Raw genomic sequence first — 23,485 nt, 5'->3', positions numbered from 1 at the left:
TGTCCATATCTACGTAATACAGACGCTACCTGAAAACAGAAGTTTGGGGGAAGGTGACACCCATGTGACACAGAGGCTGGGGGGCGGTTTTCACTGAGCAGAAAGGAAGGAAAGTAAAATACAATGGGTTGGGACGATTGCAGATATAGCATCTCAGTGAGTCCTCATAACAGCAGAGGTCTATTATCTCATTTTAGCCCAGGAAACCTGATGAGACTGGTAAAGGGACTTGGCATGAGGTCGTCCAGGCCGTGAGTGGCAGGCTGGTGATTCAAAACCAGGACGATGGACTCTGCGTCCAGGGCTCTCTCCGTTTACCCCTGGTGCTCATTTAACTGGCAGCATTTGGGCAGGTGGCCATTTGGGGCACTTGAGGAGAGCAGGTGGGAGTTTTCCAGGCTGAGCGAACAGCACGCGTAAAAGCAGCTCAGGGGTGGGACCGTTCAAGTTGGAAGCAGTGGTGGGTATGTGTCTATGTCCATACGGAGATAAGGATTTAAATACCCAGTTCGTGTTTACTCCGTGGGAGGAGAAAGGCTGTGGAAGAAGACAGCTCCCGTTTGGGGGCAAATACCTGATGAGCCACAATCGCAGCAGACATCATTCCCAGGGAGCCGCTGGACGTCCTCAATGATGGCTTTCGTCAGGTCTTCCAGACTGTTCTCCCCCGTGCTCTGCTCTCCACGGAAGGCCATGGTGAGGGCCTCTTCTTTGCTATTTGTCAATACGGATATCCATCTGTTGTTGAAAACAGGAGGAAGGAGACGTAAAAGCAAGGCCACTGCTTCCTCCTTCCACTGCAAAAAATGCTGTTTTTGTTAAGAACTTCCAAGAGAGACCACCCGCCCTCCCTAGCAATAAAGTGAGGAAAAAAATGAAAGACATTAAATCCAAAGAGAAAGTAAAAGAATGCAAAGTAACACGTTGGAGAAAATGAGAGCGGGGAGAGGGACAGAGGAGAGATGAATCCACATCACGGAGGGCCTGCAGGGGTGACAAGGTGTGTGCACGTCCATTTGGACGGAAGCTAGCAAACATCAGAATGAAGAGGGCTTGCTGCGGGACTAACCCAATGCAAGGATGCGAAAGAACTGGTGAAAAATGGACAGAAGGCAAGAAATAGTTTAGCAGAAGGCATCTGTTCTCTGGCAGTCCACTGTGGGGGGAAAGTGGGCTTGGAAGTGAAAATGAAGGAGTATTTATTTCATGAGCAGCTTTAAGAATTTATGCTTGTGGCAAAGGTACAGCAACAAACACGCTGATGTTAATAATCTGAAATAGAAAGTACAGACTATGCGGCACGTGGGTGGCTCAGCTGCTAAGCGTCTGCCTTCGGCTCAGGTCATGATCTCGGAGTCCTGGGACTGAGCCCCGTATCAGGTTCCCTACTTGGTGGGAAGCCTGCTTCTCCCTCCCCCACTCCCCTGCTTGTGTTCCCCCTCTCTCTGTGTCTCTTCTCTGTCAAATAAATAAATAAAATCTTAAAAAAAAAAAGTACAGACTATGAAATCACATATGCAGAATGATCACAGTATGATCTGAACAAAACAACCGTCTGCTACCAGTGTAGCATAAAACCACCTAAATACACAACAAGGATTCATTAATAAAGCAGGAAATAACCACAGAGTGGAACAGTTAACCAGGTATTAAAATTTAACTTTTCAATCAATTTTTCTAGATTGATCTTTCAGAATTGAAGTATCGTTGACAAAGTTTTCAACTGAGTTTTGGATGACACTGGGGAAATGCTCACAATAATATAATGTTTTGTGATATAAACAAGAAAAAACTGTTTATGTGGTATAATCCCAAATTTAGAGATATACAGGGTTTTAGGTACTTCTGTTTGGGGAAGGAAAAGGCTAGAAGGAAATTCACCAAAATGTTAATATTGGCTTTTTCTGAGTAATTTTCTGTAGGAATAATGGATAGATGGATTGCTTGACTCTGCCTTTCTGTAATTTTCCAAACCTATAATGGGCTTGTATTACTTTCATGAATGAGAAAAGAAAGTATGTTAATTAAAAAAAAAAAGATTTATTTATTTGACAGAGAGAAAGAGAGTGAGTGAGAGCACAAGCAGGGGAGTGGCAGGCAGAAGGAGAGGGAGAAGCAGGCTCCCCATGGAGCAGGGAACCCGATGTGGAACCCGATCCCAGGACCCTGGGATTATGACCTGAGCTGAAGGCAGATACTTCTCTGACTGAGCCACCCCGGCACTCCAATTTCTTTTTTAAAGAAGAAAATGAAAAACGCTTCCAAACCACAGTTTGTTCTCACCTACTGTGCAGACAGCTAATAACTGCCCCCACAGAGAGCACAGAGGTTCACAACAGAGTCTCGGTTTTTTTGTGTGTCTTGTAGGATGACATACATACGACACAAAGGGCTCTCCACAAAAGGGTTAGAGTAAGAATCGCAGCAATGAGAATTACAAACCAAACCAAATTACCTGGGGTACATGAACTGCAGGGCACGCCTATGAAGGCAGGAGGCGCAAAGCTCCTGCGTGTTGCAAATGCACTCGCACAGCTCAGCATTCTACTGCGCTGCCGAGAACTCAACACCTCAAAACCAACAGCCAAGGAATGGGGCGGTATGTGTGTGTGTATGTCATTCAATACCTTCTAAATTAAAGAATATTTTTTCTATCATTTAGTCTCAAGTTAAAAACCAAAAATTGGTTTCTTAAAAACAATCCAAAACACTGGGCTCAACAGTGTATTTAATCAGTGGCATTGTGTTACTGGTGTTTTCACTCTGTCTGCAGAGTCTCTGCTTTGTTTTTTTAAGCATTATGATATTCTGGCTATCTAATATACCAGGATCTACTGCATGCCAAGGACTTAAATTTTTATTTTTTTTTTTTAAGAGCAAGAACATGAGTAGTGGGGGTAGGGTCGGGGGCTCAGAGGGAGAAGAAGAGAGAGACTCCCAAGCGGGCTACAAGCCCAGCACAAAGCCTGACTTGGGTGGGGCTCAATCTCATGACCCTGGGATCATGACCTGAGTCAAAATCAAGAGTTAGATACTTAACCAACTGTGCCACCCAGGTGCCCCCCCCTTATAATTTTTGAGATATAATCCTCCAGCAAGCCTCTGAATTGGGGCTGACAGTACTTACAGATGAAAAAGCATAAGTCTAGAGAGGTTTGTGACTCCTGAGGTCCTCTAGCAGGACGGGTATCACACTGGATGGAGACATGTTGCTGACACCCCCTCCCCACATCCCTTTCTGGGGTTCCTTTATTAGACACATCTACCTCCTCACTCAAGAGATCAGGCCAAACAAAGAAATAAAGGACTTGGTACTGATAATTATAAAGTACATATTTTAAGGGCAACTAAGTTTCTGCAGGGATAATTCAAATTTGGTGCAATGGATTGTCTATTTCAAAGATCAAGAACCAAAGCAACTACTTCTGACAATTAAAAAATATATAAAAATATATATATAAAAATATGTATATATAAATAAAAAATATACTTTTAAAATATACTTTTAAATTATTTTAAAGTAACAGGCATACCACAAAGTATAAGAAAGAAAATAATGCACCATTGTATTTTAAGACTCTAAAGTTTCTGTGAGTTTACAGGATCAGTAACATTGGCACTGCACTAGGAACTTTATACACTTTATCTTCAGTCCCAAAGCCCTGCAAGCAAGGCCTATAATCTCCTGCTGCTTTCTTTTTTTTTTTGAAAATTTTATTTATTTATTTGACAGAGAGAGAGAGAACACAAGTAAGCAGAGAGGCAGGCAGAGGGAGAGAGAGAAGCAGGCTCTCTGCTAAACAGGGAGCTCGATCCCAGGATCCTGGAAGCATGACCTGAGCTGAAGGCAGCCACTTAACCGAGCCACCCAGGCGCCCCTATAATTTCCTTGTTACTAACAAGACACGCAGCTGCCCATTGTCTGGGACCCGCCTCCTCCTGTAGAGTGTCTTCTACATTTAATTCTACTGGACACCTTCATAGGAGAAAGAAACTATATGTTCTCTGCGTAGCCCAGAAATCAATGAGGAACCAAAACCTCGCCTGGGGTGAGGGGTGGTGTGTGTGTGTGTGTGTTCTCTCTGCAGAACGCCATTCCCTCCGACATCACTCAAAACAAAGCCCCTTGTTGCCACCAACAGCCCCAGCAAAGGCCAAGTACAGGTGTGTCGCAGCTGATGGCTGGGCCGAGCAAGCCCTCTACTAAAGGGTGCTAAGTTCACAGGCAAGAAGTCTATATTTCTTCGACCGAACTGGGACTGAGTTCTTTGTGAGTCAGAGTAAATACAATACTAACAACTTGGGTTTGAGATATGAACAAAAAAGAAGCAGACGCATTCCCTGCCTCACACAGGTCTCTTACCTGTTCTCCCATGTAGGGGTTTAGGGACGGGAAAAGGAAAAAAAAAGGAGGAAAGAGTGAAACACAAGGGGAAGCAATATTCCAAGGTGATTCTGGAATTCTGTCCAGGAGATTCTTGATGGGACACATGTCCAGAGACCACACATGCCCACACATGTGACTGTCTGCTGCACCTTCTCTAGCAGGACCCAGTAAGCCCCATCACCACCAGGGATGCTTGTCTGCTCGCACCACCTTTCAAGGCTACCTTCCAGAAGGGGCCTGAATCAAGGGCCTACTGTTGTTCCCAAGTCTTACAAAGGAGGGGCTGAAGTTCCTAAAAGTAAATCAAGTGATGTGAACCAAGTCAAGGCAAACGTAATGGCCTGGACTCTTCAACCGTCCCCTCCGAGTACTGGTCCTGCAACCCGTGGACTCTCATTACATGGCTGAACACTTTAGGGCATCAGTGTGATGAACTGGAGGCGGCGTAACCACGTGGGCATTAGGGCCACTGTTCCAACCATACATCTACGATTTTGTGTTGAGGTCAAAAGAAGCCCCTTAACCTCACTTAGTCTGTTTAATCATCAGGAGAATGGGCACAAGTAAGCCAACTCTGTGACTGACATGATTAGAGAGATGGTAATGGGCCCCTGCGGGCTCACAGCGAGCACCTATGCTGTGGGCAATGAGACACCCACTGTACCCTAAGGACCTCTTTCCCCAACTCGACCGCAAGACCCTGAGGCTCCTGGGACTGTGACCATGGGCCCACTGCCTGTCAGTGCCCTCATTTTTGAACTAGGGATAAGAGCCTCTGCTTTCTGGGGTTGTGAGGATTCACAAGGTCTGATGTGCATGAAGCATCATATGAGCTCACTAAGTACTGCCCCAAGTCTGAGGGTGGAAGGCAGCCCTCCTGACCTCTCCTGCTCTCTCTTTTCAAGCCACTCCCCAGTTGGCCAACCCAAGATCAGTGACATCGAACCATCAGCTGCTTCCCTTCTAGTCCTCCCTGCTGCTTCTAGGCCAGTGGGACCTGCTACCAGAGTACAGAGTATTTATAACCTTCCCGCACCTTCCTGAGCCGCCTCGGGCTGCTTCCCTTCCTCATGGAAGTCATCCCTGAGTACCACTCCCAAGAACCAGGCACGTGAATGCGTGTCCTGTGTTCCCACAGCACATCACCTCCTCTGTCCCTGCACTCTGCCCCCGTCTTCTCCTCTAGTACAGCCCGAGTTTCTTCAGCGCAGGGGCTCTGTCTAACTTAGCCTTGTATTCTCCATGCTTCGCACAGTTCTCAGCCGGAACTGGTGTTCACTAACCCTCCAGACGAACGAGTGGGTCAGAGACTCCCCTCCTTGCCTTCACCTCTCTCACCTTGTCTCTCGGCAACCCCCCCCACCCTTTTTGCTCTGCATCTCCCAGCTGTGCATCTTTTCGACCCTTTCTTTATTCTCTTTTTGACCCTTTATCATTTCTCCTGAAATGGGGAAGAGTGGAATTTTCCAGAGGAGGAGGAGAGAGGGGAAAGAAGAGAGAGAGAAAAGAGGTGAGTGTAAGCTGAAAGGGAGGGGAACAGAATTCGTGGCTCTCCAGAAATTGGTAAGGAAAGAAAATAACTTTTATTGTGTGTCACCAACGGGACAGGGATTTGCCAATGCGAATGCTACAAAAAAGTTAAACTGCCAGCTTTAACACAAACATCTCGCCACAGACAGCTGAGGAGGTAATGGTCCACACTGCCTGGCAGGCTACAGGAAGGAAGACGCGATGAAGACGGCCCAGGGCTGGGGATAACATGAAGAAAGCGGGTAGAGAGCCGCCTAAGGTCGCGTGCCTGGTCAGGTGAGGTAGGCGTCCCCCCAGAAGTGTGTGACACCAAAGCCAGTTCTCCCTCCCCACTCTGAGCTCCTGAGCCACACTCACCCGCGGAGGCACCTGACTATACTGTTCTTCAGGGCCAGCCTCTCCTCTCCCCTTGCAGTTACTAGCCGCCAAGCATCCAGGTGGACGGGCCTGCACGGCACGAGCCCCTCCTAAGATCAGGCAACATGATTAAAGGTGCGGGCACAGTCCCTGCCCTCAAGAGCTCTCAGGCTTTAGAGGGCTCAGCCCAATCCAGGGGATCATCAGGGAGTGGGAGGAGGCCCGGGGTTGAGAGGAAGCAACAGAGCCCCTGGACGGTGAGGCTTGAGCTGAATCTTGAAGGAGGTATCAGAGTTTACCGAGCACCGGACAGAGAGAGGAGCAACATGCGAAGGTCCAGCAGTGAGAAGCATTCGGAACCCGCAGAAGAGGTTCTCAGTAACAAAAAGGAAATTTTAAGGTATGCTATACGAGAGAGAGTGCCTTTTCAGTGCCGGACACTGTGCCATTAGATCACAAACTACTTACGCTACATAATCCTGCTCATCTTCTGCCTGGAAGTGGTACGTCCTGTTATCTAAAATAAAAAAAAAAAATAAGGGGAACTTTAGAAAGCAGAATACCTTCAGCTATAATGTAAGCTATGAAAGTTTCTGGGGAAAAAAAACAGTAAAAGGAAGATTTTAATATTATCTGGTTTTTATACCAGTTTGATTTAGAAGTTACACAGTTCACTTTGTCAATACTGGTTTTCTGAAGTGCAAGAGCAGTACAGTAAAATAACGGCACTTCTTCTGAAAACAAGATGGAACGGGGGATAGAGCCTATGGGATCAAAGTGGATGTCTCTACCAACTGGAGACTGCCAGTTGGCAGTTTGGTATATTATTTTTTTTCATTTTCAGTGTGCCTTTTACTGGGTTTCCTTTAAAAAAATTACTTTTCAGAGCAGCTCCACCAAGCAGGCATACGCTGCCCCAGGCTGCTCTCTGGCTCAATCAGGCTTCAGGGAAGAAGGGCTTCTACCCTGCTCAAGGTTCACCTTCAAGGTGCTGCCTAGGTCAGGAGGGAACAGCCTAATGTGGAGAGTTGGGGCAGCTGTACATAAGGGAGGCTCTTTCTTAAACTTCAGGATTTGCTAGAATGTTTCGACATATTCAGGTCAAACTAACCAGTCACTCACTACAAAACTACTTCAGGTCAGTTACTCTTACCCTCATGAATGTGTCTGTTCAAGAACTGTCCATACATAGCAGAGCCCAAGAACCTTGGTTGGATCCAATCGTTGGTTTACTGCTGTGTGACCTTGGGTAAGTCACTGAATGTCTCTGAGCCTCAGTTTTCTCTTCCACAAAATAGCAAACTGATAGGGCTTTTGTGAGGAATGGCTATAATGTATATAAAGCACCTAGTACATATTAGATGCTCAATGACTGGTGACTGTTATTAATAACCTCCGGGCTCTCTCTTCTAGGAGTTTTAGCTTTTTGGAGTCACAACTCCAACATTTCATCAGTAACCTGGGAAATTTCTTGGTCATAAAAATCATGGGGACTCTGAACTTTAATAGATGCTGCCTAATCCAGGTTGGACTCCATCCAAAAGGTCTCACTACAGATTCGGTCCTTTGGGTGAAACTGTTTTGGGACTTCCATTTATCCAACTACATCAGAAGGACTGCACAGGGCAGGAGAGTACGTCTGTGTTCTGCACAGAGATCATGCACTTAGGCTGTCGGACAGCCCCACGGGGCTTTAGAAAGGAGGGATACTGCAGGTTAATGGCGGGATTTCAGAATACAGGTGAGCCACTTCAGGGGCACTACCATCCTCTTTCTTGAAGTGCCCTGTGTAAGCACAGGAGTCAGTCTAGAAAAAAGCAATCTTTCCTCACAAGAGAAAAGCACAGAAGGACCCATGGATTAAGAAAGTGATGGGATGTAGTATCTTCCATTTGTGAAGTGGGAGGGCAGTTCTGCCTGGAAGCAAGATGAATTTTAAGAGCACTGTTTTGCAAAGCCACAACTCTGGGCACAGTTATCACTCCTGTATGGTTACACTGACACACCTGCACTCTCAAGTCTGTGCCAAAGGTTCTTAACAACAGGTACACAGCAGAATCACCTGGGGCTTCTTAAAAAATGTTTGGGCTTCACAGCAAAGACTATGATTCAGCAGATCTAAGAGAGATCTAAGAGAGAAATAGGGATGCGTGTACAAAAATCTCTCCAAGGAGATAAAGCTGTGGGCTCGTGGTCAAGAACTGGTCTAGTTTAATGTATGCATCTCAATTTGATTCTGTAAAGGCCTATTTAGCCAGAGGGATTTCATCTTGGGTTAAACAGTGATTTTGTTGTTTATGCAGTAAAACTTAAACTGACCCTGCCCCCACTCAGGGACTTACTTAAAAGCAAGCCCAGGAAACCAGTCCCAGGTAACAAAGCCCAAATACAAGGGTGGGTCAGGCCAGGTGGAGGCATCCAATCAGTGGGGGTGCATATTGTCTCCCTAGCTACCAAGAAATGCGGGTCCCGCCTTTTGGGCGCCAATTCTGACCAAGGTGATAGGCTAGTTCAAATATCTACTACAGGGTAAATTGTAATTCAATTGGCCACCCATGTGTGACCTAGCATGACTGTGCAGCTTTCTCTGTGTGTTACAATTTCATTGGCCACCTGTGCGTGGCCAGGCCCAACCAACATGGCCTTTGCCCTTAAAAGCTAGTCAGTAAGGCAGAGAAGGGTCGTGCTCTCTGTAAGAGGCACGGCCCCGGCCGGTCGGTTTGATTCTTGATGCTTGGTGCTTGACCTTCGCTTTGTATCAGTCTCACTCCTTTAATCACGGACCCATTATTGGGGGACCTTCAATTCTACTGCAGGTCGGATCTGACCCTGTCCTGCCTTCCCCCTGCACGGTCTCACTGTAAATGGAGAGATGTGTGCTAGGGGCCCGGCCTGGGCCAGCTGCTGCTTGCGTGCCCAGAGATGGAGATGCACAGGGTCGGAAGCCACAGCAACCGACTGGGAGAGAAAGAGGACTCACGTGATATCAGGTCAAAAGACTTCTTGTCCTCGGCGTTGGGTTTCACCTGGCAGGTGAGAAGGTTCAACTTGGCCGGCTGCCTGTTAGACTAGAAGAGAAAGTGAGGGAGTTACACCCGGTGCACTGTGCCCTCACCTGCGGGGTCAGTCTCACGCAGTACCTGTGAGGGAGTCTCATCTACCCCAGGAGAATCTGCAGCTCGTTCTTTCACATGCTTTTTAACTGTACATAAGCCTATGTGATTAAACAGAATGGAACCAAGTTAATCCACCTCACTGGCCCGGCAGAGTGGGCATGTGCGATGGAAATGCAGCTCTCAACTTCACAGCCCCCAAGCATGGACAGCGGATGCTCTCAGTTCTGTACCGCACTGTGAAATACAGCCGACTCAAAATGACCCCAGTAATCACTCCGCCCAAACGTGATGTCTCAGGGATCCACAGGTTTTGGTTGTAATGCAAAATTTAGTTCTTTGCTCAAATGTGCAAAGATAATTGACCTGTGAGATGCTGCTTAATGAGACATTACTCACTGAGCACCAAAATCGGAAGAGAGGAAAAATACAATAAGGATTTCATATCATTTATCAGCAAATCTCTCTGTTACATATATAATTCATTCAGATCCTACAGGATTTAGACAGTCAAGCTATTTTAGGTTTTGCCTACGTGGAGTCTTGCCATAGAATCACTCTGGTCAGACTCTTTCTTGTCTCCTGCCTGTATTTGTCCAAGGTCACAGGCTGGCCAGTGGCTGACGCCAGCATGCCTGCTTCGTTCAGGAGCTGACCGAGGAGTGACATCTCTGTGTGCCCAGGCTGGGCTTCACTTGACAAAAGCCTGCTAAAGGAAGCATGTAATTCCCCAGTCCCGTATTCCTGCCTCAACCGATAGGTGCGATTCTGAAAATCCCCATGCCAGGACTATTTATACCCAAAGCACTTGTGTTTTGAGGGAAAACAGAGGGAGAAGAGGGAGTTAAAAGGTCAACAGAGATGGCACGTGATCAAGACAACTTAGAGGACACGCTGCACCTCTCACTCTCCAGGATGGACTCCAGGCAATTAAATTGTTTACCTTCCTCCACTCCCTAAACTGTTTTTGAGATCCTACCCCCTTTGTGATTTCAATGAGATTAGATCCAGAAAACAATGCTCCTTGTCCTGAATCCGTTCCAGAGCAAGCTGTCTGGAAGAGGAAGTGAAAGACGTCAAGGGACTTCATGTTTACGGCAAGGACGTTTGACTCGGGCATGGACACTGGCCGTGAAGTCCCTCACAGGACAGTTCTGCCTAAGAGGAACAAGCCCCCAGGAGTGGGGTCCTGCGTTCCACATCTGGCTGGCAAGCCCAGAAGGGGGAGGAGGCGTGAGTTTGTAGGCCTTGCAAGATTTTCTCAGAACAGACCTGGAGTTCGGTTTGCTACGGGCCTGAGGCTCCAAAACCTACAGATGCAGCCACAAGGAGGCGCTCCCTGCCCCTCCGGAAAGGGAACTGTCTTACACCTCATCCTTCTGGATGCTGGTGGGATGGCTGCATTTCCATAGGAATGACAATCACCTCTTACGGCCTGAACAGCTAGAGATCCCAGGTCACCATGAGGCTCTCCCCAGAATGCTGTGTTCCAATTTGGCATCCACATTTAAAGAAAGATGGAGAAAAGTTTAGGAAAGATCAGGAGATGATTAAAGGAGTGGAAAATGGGCACTTTGAAGACCGCTGAAGGCATTATTTAGTTCTGAGGAAAGAAAGCTAGGGAGTGATTTAATAACCATCCTCGAGAACATGAAAGGTGGTTACGGGGGAAGGCAGGACAGCTGTTTTTCATTTGTACAAATGAAGAAGAAATGCGCTCAAATCGTAGAAGGTCTGAGCCAGACAGAAGGAAGAACTTCCCTGCCTGCTTCAGATGATTACACATAATAAGAGGTTTCAGGTTTCTTACCCTAAGTCCAGGAATCTCTTGGAAAAACTTAAGAATTTTTTAGGCTTAATGTAGCAGAGGATTAACTGAATGATTTTTTTTGTCCCCAAATCCATGTTACTCCAGTGTTTCTGAACAACCTCACCAACAAATACAATCAAGGAACAAACACAACATTTTCAGAAAGAAAAAGAAAACTTAATATTAACCGTATTCAGAAACATTAAAGACCATCATTCATCTCTCTTTTCTAAGCATGGACTACCTCAGAGTATACATTACCAGAAAGCTTCTGATGGGAAGGATTCTAAACAGTTGGCCCACAACTCCTATCACGATGACACACAATATTTATTCCCTTGGAGTTCTGCCAATACTACTGGCCCGACATTTGCCCCATTAATACACACTGTGTGTGACACAGGACATCTTGCCTGCATACAGTGTTCCTCCCCCAAATGCCAGTGAGACACCTGACAAATGACCTATCACCCCACACGTGCATTTAAGGAGCAGAAAACACAATTTTTGACTGTTGAGGTCGCCAACGTAGCCAGTACTGAGCCCACAAACCCCAGGAAGTAGAGTGGTACGCTCAACTGAATCCTCGGACCAAGGCCCCAGAAGGCTCAGGAATCACTAGAGTAATACTAGAATCCCGCATTTGTACAACTCCCCAAAATTTCAAACCACTTTCTCAACATTTAGTACTAATTTATAAGTATATTGACTAAAGAAGGTATAATCTTCCTGGCATTTTGGCAGACGAAAATCAAAGTAAGACTGAGTGACTTTCCCTGGGCTACATCACTGTGTACAGCTGAGGAAATGCTTTCATATTGTTTAAGGAAAGGAAAGAAAAAAAAACAAAAAAAGCATGGATTTATTGAGTCCTTACTGTTGATGATTCCTCCCAGGCTCAGGATAGAAACCCGGGTCTGTACCACGACCCTGAATACTGCTTCCAGGCTCCTTCTGACCAGCTCCTGCCACCGGGCCTGCAGCTCCCTCTGCTGGGAGGTGAAGAGCCCAGGCCTCCCTCCCATGGTTCACAACCCCCACCCCCAAACCCTACAGCTGCAGGCTTCCTCCTTCCTCCTGCTTCCTCCTCCTTCCCTTTAGGTTTCTCAAAATCAGTACCTCCTCAGAGACCGCTTTCCTGGCCTAACCACCCTCCAGCGACTTTCCATCCCCCTTACACCCACTCTACTGTCTTCCTGGCTCTTACCTCCTTCTCTTTCTTCACGCTAAGGGCACACACTTTTCTGTTCACTAAAATGGGCCTGCCATACAGCAGGCACTCAATAAGTGTTTTATGAAATGAGTGAAAGCATTTCAGTTGCCGTACATACACCACCTGATGATGTACCAGCACCTGTGAGGGAAGTCACTTTAGTTTCTTATCCTCAGTGAGATGACGGAGAGGCACAGAGAGCTTTACTAAGTTTCCTAAAATCTCCCAGTAAAGAGACGACAGAGCCTGGAGCAGGACCCAGGTCTGAGGGGACCAAAGCCCGAGTCCTCCTCCTGCTTGCACCATGCGGCGCGGACTCAGGAAGCCGCCAGAAGCCCTAGCACAGGACAGAACATCTCCTTCTGAGAAGAGTAAGGGTTAGAAACAGAGAGCCGGGGTGCGCAAGATTCACTTCCTCTTTCATGTCTTCTCAGGTCATCTGAGTTTCCCCCAGTTACTTTTGTAACTGATGAGAAATTTTAGAAGCCTATTTGAAATACTTTTTTGCTTATTTATTTGGCTCAACAGTAAGCCTCTGCAACATTCCAAGCACATACGGAAAGCACTCGGTGCCCTCAAACAGCTATGGGAAACAGACCAAGGCAGGGACCTAGAATGTGCGCTGCCTGACCGGGGCGTGCCCCACAGAGGCAGCCTCAGCCCTGGCGAGGGCGTGGATGGGGGGGTCTGAACAAGGCAGAGGGGTGGGAACACCCAGGAGGAGCAGGCGCAGGCCCCTGGGGGGTAAGAGGAGAGCAGGGCAGCAGTGATGCCCATGGGGAAGTTGTGTGTGTGGAGGGGGAACTGCCTGTCATGCTCAGGAGCTCACATCCCCACCCCAGGGGCTCAGGCAGTCTAGTCAAGGGTCCATCCGAGCAGTGAACTCCTACATGTGCATTCAGGGGCGTGTCTGGGGGAGGCGACTGAGACTGCAACACTGGTGGGCAATGATGGGGGCCTGAGTCAAAGCTATAGCCATGGCACTGGGGGCCGGGGACTCAAGTAACTGCCCAAAATGTGAGACTTTTAATCAATGATTCCCAAAGTAACTTCTCTATAGCGTGTGCACCACTCAGTCCAGGCATCTGGATGGTGAGTGGAAGGGAGGCTGCACTGCGCCTGAGGGTCTTTCACCAGCAGCAGGTACTTCTATTCAAACACAGGTCTGACAGGCTTCAAAACTGAAGATTTTACGGCTCTGTTCCCTGAAACTCTGAGGCTTGTCCTCTTACAGATTTCGCTCTTCATTACAAGAATGATATTAACTGAAGAAACAGTAGGGGACACAGCCAAAGAAGAAACTGAACACTACCTGTTAATCTCACTTTTATATCCAGACACCACTGTTAAAAGATTGGGGTGTGTGTGTGTGTGTGTGTGAGAGAGAGAGAGAGAGAGAGAGAGAGGAGGGTGGGGAGAGAGATGTCTGTTTTAAAAAATCATGGGTTGGTTCAAGTTGTGTATGTTGTTTTGCAGACTGCTTTTTCCCCCCAATTAACAACATACACAGATGTGTTCATTTTACACACACATACACACGCACACACACACACGGCAAGATCACCCTTGAGTTTTTCATTTTTGAAAATGTTCCAACTAGGGAAGCTCTGGACACGTTCCATGAGCAGAAGTGATGAAGATATTATCCCTCTGACATAATGCTCTGCCTGCCACTCAAAATAGAAAATGCTGTTCAGCCAGGAAAATCATCAGACATGGAAGGAGAAACGCATGTAGAAATGGAATGAGTCAACTCTCATTAACGTCTCTGTGTCTCCGGGAAGAAAACAAACACCACACATTTGTCCTCAAACAGCTTAGTGTGTACCACGGTGAAATGTTTTTGCTGGAAGTGTGAAGCCGTTAGCGCAGGCATATTTCCCTGTTAGCAGGAAACAGCTGCTACTGGAATTAGTATCCAGGAATGAAATTATTTCCCTCCATCCTCCTATTGAATTGCTCTGCTTCACAAACAAGAAGGGAACATCATTAATTACTTGGGGGATAAGCCTGACCCCGCCTGGCTGAGGCCATTGTGTGGAAAGAAGTAAAAATAATAAATTCCCTTCACTTTCTATGCTAATACTTGGTAACAGGGCTGTTCTGATCATTACGGTCATTTCAAACTTTTTGTTCAGTAAGTATTTATTTGGACACCTACTCTGCCCTACAGGGACACTTCTATTTGGCATGCAGTTGATAACCACAATCACCCTCTGGCTAGGTGTTAGGTACATACTGAATACCTACTACCGCAGAGAGATCTTATCTCTATAATTTTAGTACATTAAAACTACAGCTTTTTGGAAAGTATTTTGGTTTATTTGGGCACCTAATAAACTGCTAGGTGCTTTAGTAAATTTTATTATGTAATTCTTGCAATAACCCCAATAGCTGGGTACTGTTGTGTACCTATTTCATAGATGAGGAAACCGAGGGTCAGGAAGGCAGGAGTAAATTGACTAGTGTTTTACAGAAAGTAAAAAGCAAAGCTGAGATATGAACAAATTCCTTCCCGGAGCTTTTCCAATTTATCAAACTGTTCCTTTGCCAAGGAAAGCCCTTTGGACATTTGCATAGCAAGTGAAAACATCTTTCCTGCTTTTCCTTTTTTTGTTCTTCCTACCCTGGAATGGCCAGTTAGCTCTCTTATTTCCCTCCAAATCACTTAATACTTCTGTTGAGAAATCCCACCCATTCTGGACGTGTTCCACATTCCAGAATTACTCTTGTGGCTATAATGAAAGCTCTCCTCTTCTTTACTGGTCCTTCAGAGAGCTTAGGGGAGGAAGTAATTATTTAACTAGTAATTACTGAAGTAATTCATTCTAGAGTGTGCATGACTATGGAATCCCTTAACTCTCCCAACCATTTACCCCACAGCACTCATTTCCAGTTGGCAGAATGTATATGTGAGAAAGATATATCTGAATATGAAGTATTCTTTTTTTCCTCCCCAAAGATTTTATTTATTTGAGAGAGAGAACGAGCAGGGAGAGGGACAGGAGGAGAGGAAGAAGCAGACTCCCCACTGAGCAGGGAGCCCAATGTGGGGCTTGATCTCTGGATTCATGACCTGAGCCAAAGGCAGAAGCTTAACTGCTTAGCCAGCTGAACCACCCAGGACCCCCCACGGGATATACAGATATCCTTGAAAATCTGTAAGGAAAAGCATTAAGGAACTCATCACTTCAGAGAGTATGTGCTACAATGTAAATAGAAAAAAAAAAAAGTTTACCAGGACTTCCGGTAAGAAGTGGGGCTGATGTTATTGTTACTACAACTGATGAACATTCTGGACATTACTCCATATACTAATTTCTACAAGTGTCTCCTACTTGCCAGATACGGAGTTTGGGCCAGCATAAAACTTTAATTTTTTTACATTTTTATTAGTTTTCAAAGATTTTACTTATTATGGGGGGGGGGAAGGGCAGAGGGAGAGGGAGAATCTCAAACACACTTCCCACTAAGCATGGAACCTGACTTGGGGCTCCATCTCACAACCCTGATATCACGACCTGAGCTGAAATCAAGCTGTATGTTCAACCGACTGAGCCACCCAGGCACCCCACGGGCAAGCACAAGAACTTTGCAACTCTTATTTCCTATGTAGCCATAGTAACCACTGTAATCCATGCCTTGCTAACCAACCAGAGCTCGTAAACCAAAAACCTTTTAAAATAATTCTACAAAATACAGTGACTTGGTGATAAAATACCTGAGCTATTAAGCTATATTTTTCAAAAAGTATTCCCACTACTTTTTATAAAAAACAAACAAACAAACAAACAAACAGGCAGTGAGGAGCTGAGGCAAACATTTAGAACAGTTTTCTATTGCCTTGCATACAAACGGCTGGCAATTCAAATGACGGCAGTAGCAGCGTCTTGACAACTACGCAGAACTCGTGCCAGGTACTGTTTCTAAGTGTTTTCACGTATATTTACATCTTTAATCTGCACAACCACCCTAAAGTAAGTACCACTTACTATCACCCCCACTAGACAGATGGCTAAACCAAGGCACAGAAAGGTGAAGTAGCTTTGCCTTAAGGTCATGGCTAACAGAATGTGAGGTGATGGTAAAACATTTGTAAGGACTCCCTTATTTCTGATCTTGGGGAGGGCGGGGTGGGGAGTTAACATGTAAACTGACTAATTTCAGACCATAGGCCCTTTTATACCTTCAAATTTGTTAAGACCAAAACCTTCTTTAGTCCTTTTTACCTTTTAAGAACCAGTCACATACACTGCAACCAAAGGGGCTCACTGTCTGAATCTGCAGGCCGTGAACCGATGAGACTGTACCCCACTCACTTCTCTGCTGGAATTCCAATCACACTGGAAGCACAGAGAATGACCCCCTTTCAAGGCAGTTGCTGTTACCTCCATTTAAAGGGACAAAAACTTGGAAGTCCCCTAACCACCAGGTGCTGGAGGCAGATTTGAACCCAAGAAGTTGAATTCCAGAGCCTGTACTCCCTGCCAGCAGACACTGTTCATTATCACAGCAAAGCAGCATCATTTTCCTTCTTTGTGATGAGAAGACTCGAACTCAGGAGGCTGAAGCTACTCACTTGTGGCTGTTAGCGGACAGCTGGGCCGAGACCCAAAGCCAGGTCAGATTGTCTCCAGAAGTACAGAGTGTTCCTCTGTTCCACCATTTACCTCATCGTACAAGTAAATTGCCTTTGTAAATTAACAAAATATTGTACTGCTCCAAACAAATGGGTAGGTGCCTCAGTTCCCCAAAGTGTGGCTTCATGAAAGCCAGGTACTTATTTTTTTAATTTCTTTTATATATATATGTGTGTGTGTGTGTGTATATAAAATGTCTTTTCAGCGTAACAGAATTCATTGTTTTTGCACCACACCCAGTGCTCTATGCAATACGTGCCCTCCTTAATACCCACCACCTGGCCCCCCCAACCTCCCACCCCCTGCCCCTTCAAAACCCTCAGGTTGTTTTTCAGAGTCCATAGTCTCTCATGGTTCACCTCCCCTTCCAATTTCCCTCAACTCCCTTCTCCTCTCCATCTCCCCATGTCTTCCATGTTATTTGTTATGCTCCACAAATAAGTGAAACCATATGATAATTGACTCTCTCTGCTTGACTTATTTCACTCAGCATCATCTCTTCCAGTCCCGTCCATGTTGCAACAAAAGTTGGGTATTCGTCCTTTCTGATGGAGGCATAATACTCCATAGTGTATATGGACCACATCTTCCTTATCCATTCGTCTGCTGAAGGGCATCTTGGTTCTTTCCAGTTTGGCGCAGGTACTTATTTTTTATTTCAGAGTGGGCAGAGGAGCAGGGAGTGGGGGGTGGAGGAGTGCAGAGGGAGAGAATCCCAAGCAGGCTCTACACCCAGTGCGGAGCCCAAGATGGGACTTGATCTCAGGATTCTGAGATCACAACCTGAGCCAAAATGAAGCGTCAGATGCTTAACTGACTGAGCCCCTGGGCACCCCTGAAAGCCAGGTATTTGGGGCAGTCTGTCATCATGGCCTTCAAGACCAGCAAGCACCAGGCCTTTGATTCCTTCTGGTGAATGTTTCAAAGGTACAACTGCCTCATGGCACTAATGCTGCCTAGGGTCTGAGGACCTCCCAAGTAAATCTGCTTCATGTTGTGAGGAGCTGGGAGGGAGCTCCTCCGAGGACCTGGCTTCGTAGATGAAGATGACGGGGTAACACTGAACTCAAATGTAAAAGAGTTTACAGATCCCAGGGCCAGTTTGCAGCTTGTGAGGGCTGAGCCTACACAGCCCTTGGGGTCATTCTCTGCGCTTGCAGTGTGATTGGAATTCCAGCAGAGAAGTGAGTGGTGTACAATCTCATTGGTTTATGGCCCACAGTGGAAAACCTACATAAAGTACCTAGCATGTAATATATGCTCAATAAATGTTAGTTACTGTATCTGTGCTTACTAATGATTTCCAAGATATTTGTTCTAATGGTGTCCACATGGCTGATACATAAACTCCTACTGTTACCAACTTCTCTCTAGGGTAAAGCAGCATTCCTTGTTAAAATGAGAGCCTTTCTGGCAGAGCTACCCATTAAAATCACTCAGGTTCAAACAGCAAATCCTGTCTGACAGGGTCTCGCTGGGTGAACTGTGGACTGTGGGCAGGGAACAGAGAGAGCCCAGGGAACTGTGAAGACACAGAGCATGCAAATAGAGCAGGCCTGAGGGGACTCCAGGCAGACACAGAGCAACCTGAGCAGGGGGTCAGAGCTGCTTCCAGAACGCTCGGGACTCAGGCTGTGGAGACCTGCCCTCTCTGTTGATTTTACTGCATAGTTCATGAACAGGACCCTCGGCCAGGATAAAGAAGGATGTGGTGACAATCAGACTTCACTCTGGCTGAGTTACAAATGAGCTCCACAAGCCAGCTCACACACTTTGCAAAAGTCCTTGCAATTTGCTGCAGACATCTACCGACCTCTATGTAAGAACCCATCCCCTGGTCCCTCTGATTTGTAACACTGGCTAATGAGGGATGGACTCAGTGGTTCTTCAACCAGGAAGCAATCTTGGGCTTCACCTCTAGACCAATGAAGTTAGAGCCTTTGGGGGTGGAACCTGAGGGTTCTGCTGTGCTGTCGGGACTGAGAATCACTGGGTTCATTTAGCCAACTGCAGCCTCTTCCAAATCCATTCTGATACAAACCATAGGAATTTGCATCTGAAACTCCACATGGTTGCAGCTAATATATCTTCTTGGGATTCAAATACAGTAAAAAGTCCTGTTCAATGTATTGCATTATAAATAATGTGTAAGACATAACCAGATATATTTCTAAACATACATTTCATGGAACTTGGATTTGGGAAGTCCTCTAATATAGAGTTTGACGACTTTGGTTCTGCACTTGCAATGTGGCAGGAGCCCACAGAGATATTCCACGGTGACCCCCTGAGTTTTGGAAATGGTGGTGCTTATTTTATATGTCCATATAACATCGTCTGCACTGGAACAACTGGGTTTCTTCTGCGGGTGACCATAATAGTTAGGACTCAACACCAGTGCTGGTGGGACCTGCAGCTGCATTTTGAACATTACGTAATTTATAGAAGTCAGCTCTGGTGTGTAAAGAAAAGGGAAAGAGTGAGGGTGCCCTGTCACAAGGACAGGAGGGTGAGGAACTGGCTGATCAGGTGAGGAAAATGGCACCGCCTGAAGCTGATGGAGGAGACATAAAACAGAACTATCAGCCAAGTGGGGGAGAGAGCAACTCAAAGAGAGAATTACAGTAATAGTGGTTCAGGATGTTGGTATGTCTTTTTTTAATGGTTCTTGCTTAATTGGAACTTCTGCTGTATCAAACATAAAGTAGTTTTTAAGTTCTTCCTCGAATGCTTTTTTTTTTTAAGCTCCTAGAAAATATAGATAGCAATAGTTTTCAAAGAATGTGTTATTTAAGTCTGCAAAAGACTCTTCAAGCAGGCAAGGAAACTGATACCATTTCCACCCACACTGGCTTCTCCAGGGTTCCCTGAACATGCATCCAAAGTTCTACAGCTTGTTTAGGGATTTGAGCCCAGGACTGATGGGCTCCCAAGTTTGTCCTCTGACAATTCAGTGTTGCTTCTAATCTCTTGGAGAAAAGAAAATACTCTCTTGCAATGACAATGGTGATAAAGACATGGAATTGGGTGGAATCCCGCATAGCCTCCTAACACCATAAAGGCCAATCACAGAAACCTGTTATTAAACCCACAGCAGGGAAGGGGGCACTCCCCAGTGAGGGTTGACTTGTGCATCTGCAGGCATTTGAAAATTTAAGATTTAAAGAAACCAATCTTCAGATCCAAAGACAAATTCACAGACACATGTAGTATCTTTACAATCAGGACTCCCTGTTTCCCCCTTCCAGGAAACCCTTTCAGACTTCGTTACTGGAAGACCCTATGGTGATTCAGTGACAAGATAAGGGGTTTCTTTCTCCAAGGAACTATTATTCAAGAAAATTTCAAAGATCTAACAACAAGTTGGCATCTGAGGAAAGGCCTATTCATATACTAGAAAGAGCAGAGGCTTCGGGGTTTGAAAACTGGTCCAGCTGTTTACAAACTGCATAACCCTAGGGATGGGATTTAATCTCCCTGACCCCTTCTCTTCTATACAAAGCAGTTTCACTCAAAAGTATTCATTGAACACTAACTGTATGTCAGGCAGTGTGCTGGGTACTGGGAGATCAAAGGTGAGCAGTTCCCACCTCCTAAGAACTTGTAGACTAGTGCAAAATAAAGACAGTGACACCTGTCTTGTAGGGCTAGCTTGGCACACAGAGCACTGGGCACACTCTAAGTGATCTGTGAACGGTAGTCATCTTTCTTTTCAACCTGTTATCTGAACTGTAATGTGACACTGATGTTAACAAATTCAGCAAGTGAGGGTTTTTGAGAAACAAAACTTCTACTTTTGACATTAATTTTTCAGGATATTATAATAAAGTAATACTCCAACTATAATTCTTATATATTCTTTGGTAATTTTATTATTTTTATTATATACTATAATGCTGAAGGTAAAAAGGGAAAAGCAAACAATTCTATAGACATTTATTTATGATAGTTTAGTGGCTTGATATAAACTACTTTATCCTAAAGCTTTGAGGCTGGCTGAAATGTTTGCTAGAGCTTTCTTAGAATTGGTATCTTGAAATTAAAGCATTTTATACCTTGCTCAGAACACTCTAGATGGCCCATAAATGGAAGCCACTATCGATATTACCATAATAGTGAATTCGGAGATTCTCACTGAATCTGAACTCCATAGTGATGTATTAAACAGTAAATAATAAAAAAAAAAAGTGTGTCTTTCAACAGACACATGAAAAGCAATGAATTTGTAGATGAACTTTTGTAGGGCTGGCTGCCTACCTTGCAGGTGTGCAGAGAAATGAGTTTCTTCCTAAAACAGTAAGCTAGGGAGATGACTGGCCCCGGAACAGGTCAGTCACAAATGGTCACTCCAACAGACCACCAATCTAAATGCATGCTCGACCCTCTCCTGAGTCACTTTGACAGGTGACACTGACTGGGGCCCTTCAAGCGGGATGAAGTCCATGTGGTAAGGGGTCCCAAACAAAGGCCCTAAGTTTTGTGAAAACAAAGGTTCTCTGTCTACTTTTCCAAAGATGACTCAACCCCATGTTCTCCCAGGAAACGGCTGGCCTTGATTTTCAACTGGATTCCAAGTAATCAATAGTGTCTGCAAAGTCAAGAAAAGTTGCTGTTGAGACCTTTCTGTGTGAGCAGGGATGGGACTACAAGTGATGGAACTGGCAGCAAAAAGTGTGGCCCAAAGCCAGTGACAAGTGGGGAACAGAATAACACAAATCAGCGGGAGAGAATCTGAAGCGAGGTGGAGGAGCCCATTTACCCCCGAGTTGCTCTGGGGCAGGGGAGGCGGACCCACGATTTCCAGTATTTGCAGCAGCAGAGCCTCCTACTGACAGATTTCAGTCTTGCCAGGATATCCAATGAGGTCATGCTAACAGCTATGACTCCTATTAACTGGATGCCCCCACACACGGCCCATTATCTCACTTAATCCTATCATTTTTATGAGTTAAATACTTTTCTCAAGGTCATCTAATAAATGACAAGAGCAGGATTCAGACTCAAATCTGACGCCACAGTCCTTTCTCATGGCCACTAAGCAATGTAGCTGATGCGATCTTTGTTGTTGATTACAGCCTTAAAACACTGACACAGCTGGCTAGGCCACAGCTATGTGTATGACAGGAGGGCAAACGGGAAGGTGGATGAGAACTCATTTTTCATTTTTAGCAATGACCACCACTGACTCAACTCCATCAACTCCATGATGCACTGCCATGCACGGCCTCCCACTGCAGGTTAAGAAAGGCAAGTAGATGGGACATGACAAGGTCAGAACTTGTCGAAATGCTTATTGAGGATGGCCATAGCCAGATGAATCTAAGGAAAGAAGAGAGTAAAGAGAGGGTACATGTAGCAAATTCTTGACTAAAAACTCCTGACCTACATAAAGTCTAATGATCAGAAATTTTCACTGTAGTATATTTAACCTGAAGAATTTTCCCGGGGGTGGAGGAGCTTCCCTGGGTCTTTTCTGGTTTCTAATTTCTGCTCACATATTAGATCCAACGCAGAGTCACACCACACAGACCCAGCTCAGCTAACGAAGTCAGACAACAAGCAGACATGAACCTGGCTCAGGAAAGCCGGATGAAGAACAGGCACACTTGGGGCCAGGCAACTGCTGACCGCGCGCTCCAGCTGAACCACGCAGAGCAGTGGCTCCGACGGCTCCCGTGACACTGGACACTTGAGGAATGCCCTTCTAGCTGCTGTTGGCTTCATGGCCTGACCGCCACCCTGGATGACTCTGGAACTTGCCCAGGGACAGGGCAACCTTGCAGCTCCTCTGAAGAGTCAGGATACTGACCCAAAAGGGGCCCCACTGGGTTTTATCACAAAAATGTAGGGCTGTCAGTGTTGTACTGTCCTTATGAACGAATCACCTCAGAATTCACACCCCACTTCAGGCCACCAAAGAATTCTAGCCTGCACATACAGGTACATGCTTCTCCCACACACAGGCTCCTCAGCACTCCTGGTTCAGGGTTAACTATGTCTGTGATGGCCCAAGCTGGGATCCCATACTGGCGAGGAACTGGGGTTGCAGGTGAAGGGGAATCAATGTCCTGCAATGTGTGGGAGTGTGTAAGAACAGAGTTCCTACCTATACCAGATTCCCAGCTGTGTCATTTTTTAGCTGTGCAACCGGTATGTGAACTACTCTGAACTCCAGGTCCCTCATCTGAAAAGTGGAGGTGGCGTCACCTATAACGTAAGTTGCTGTGGAGATTAAATGTTACAATGCATAAAGGTGCTGGTGATAGCCTGTCACATGGTGAGCATTCAACAGTGTTAGCCACCATGATGGTGATGGTGATGATGACGACAGTGGTAGTTATGATGACGGTGGTGGTGAGGATGGTGGTAGTGATGACAATGGTGATGATGGTGAGGAGAATGCTTTGGAAAGGCAGATGGTGGGAATCTTCACTC

General features: G+C 45.8%; 1 protein-coding gene across 1 annotated transcript in view; it reads right to left on the bottom strand.

Moving 5' to 3' along the window:
• ASAP1 (ArfGAP with SH3 domain, ankyrin repeat and PH domain 1) overlaps positions 1–23,485 on the bottom strand; it is a 348,258-nt gene that overhangs the window by 45,945 nt on the left and 278,828 nt on the right. Inside the window, exons 14-16 of the mRNA XM_080800600.1 lie at positions 9,255–9,342; positions 6,743–6,791; positions 575–738 (exon numbers count right to left, since the gene is read on the bottom strand). Of these exons, the coding sequence (XP_080656726.1) occupies positions 575–738; positions 6,743–6,791; positions 9,255–9,342 (301 nt within the window). The remainder of the gene's footprint in view (positions 1–574; positions 739–6,742; positions 6,792–9,254; positions 9,343–23,485) is intronic.

Source organism: Martes martes (assembly GCF_963455335.1).
Source record: "Martes martes genome assembly, chromosome: 4".
NCBI lineage: Eukaryota > Metazoa > Chordata > Mammalia > Carnivora > Mustelidae > Martes > Martes martes.
The sequence above is the reverse complement of the archived record's forward strand: the minus strand, read 5'-3'. Positions and strand labels throughout refer to the sequence as shown.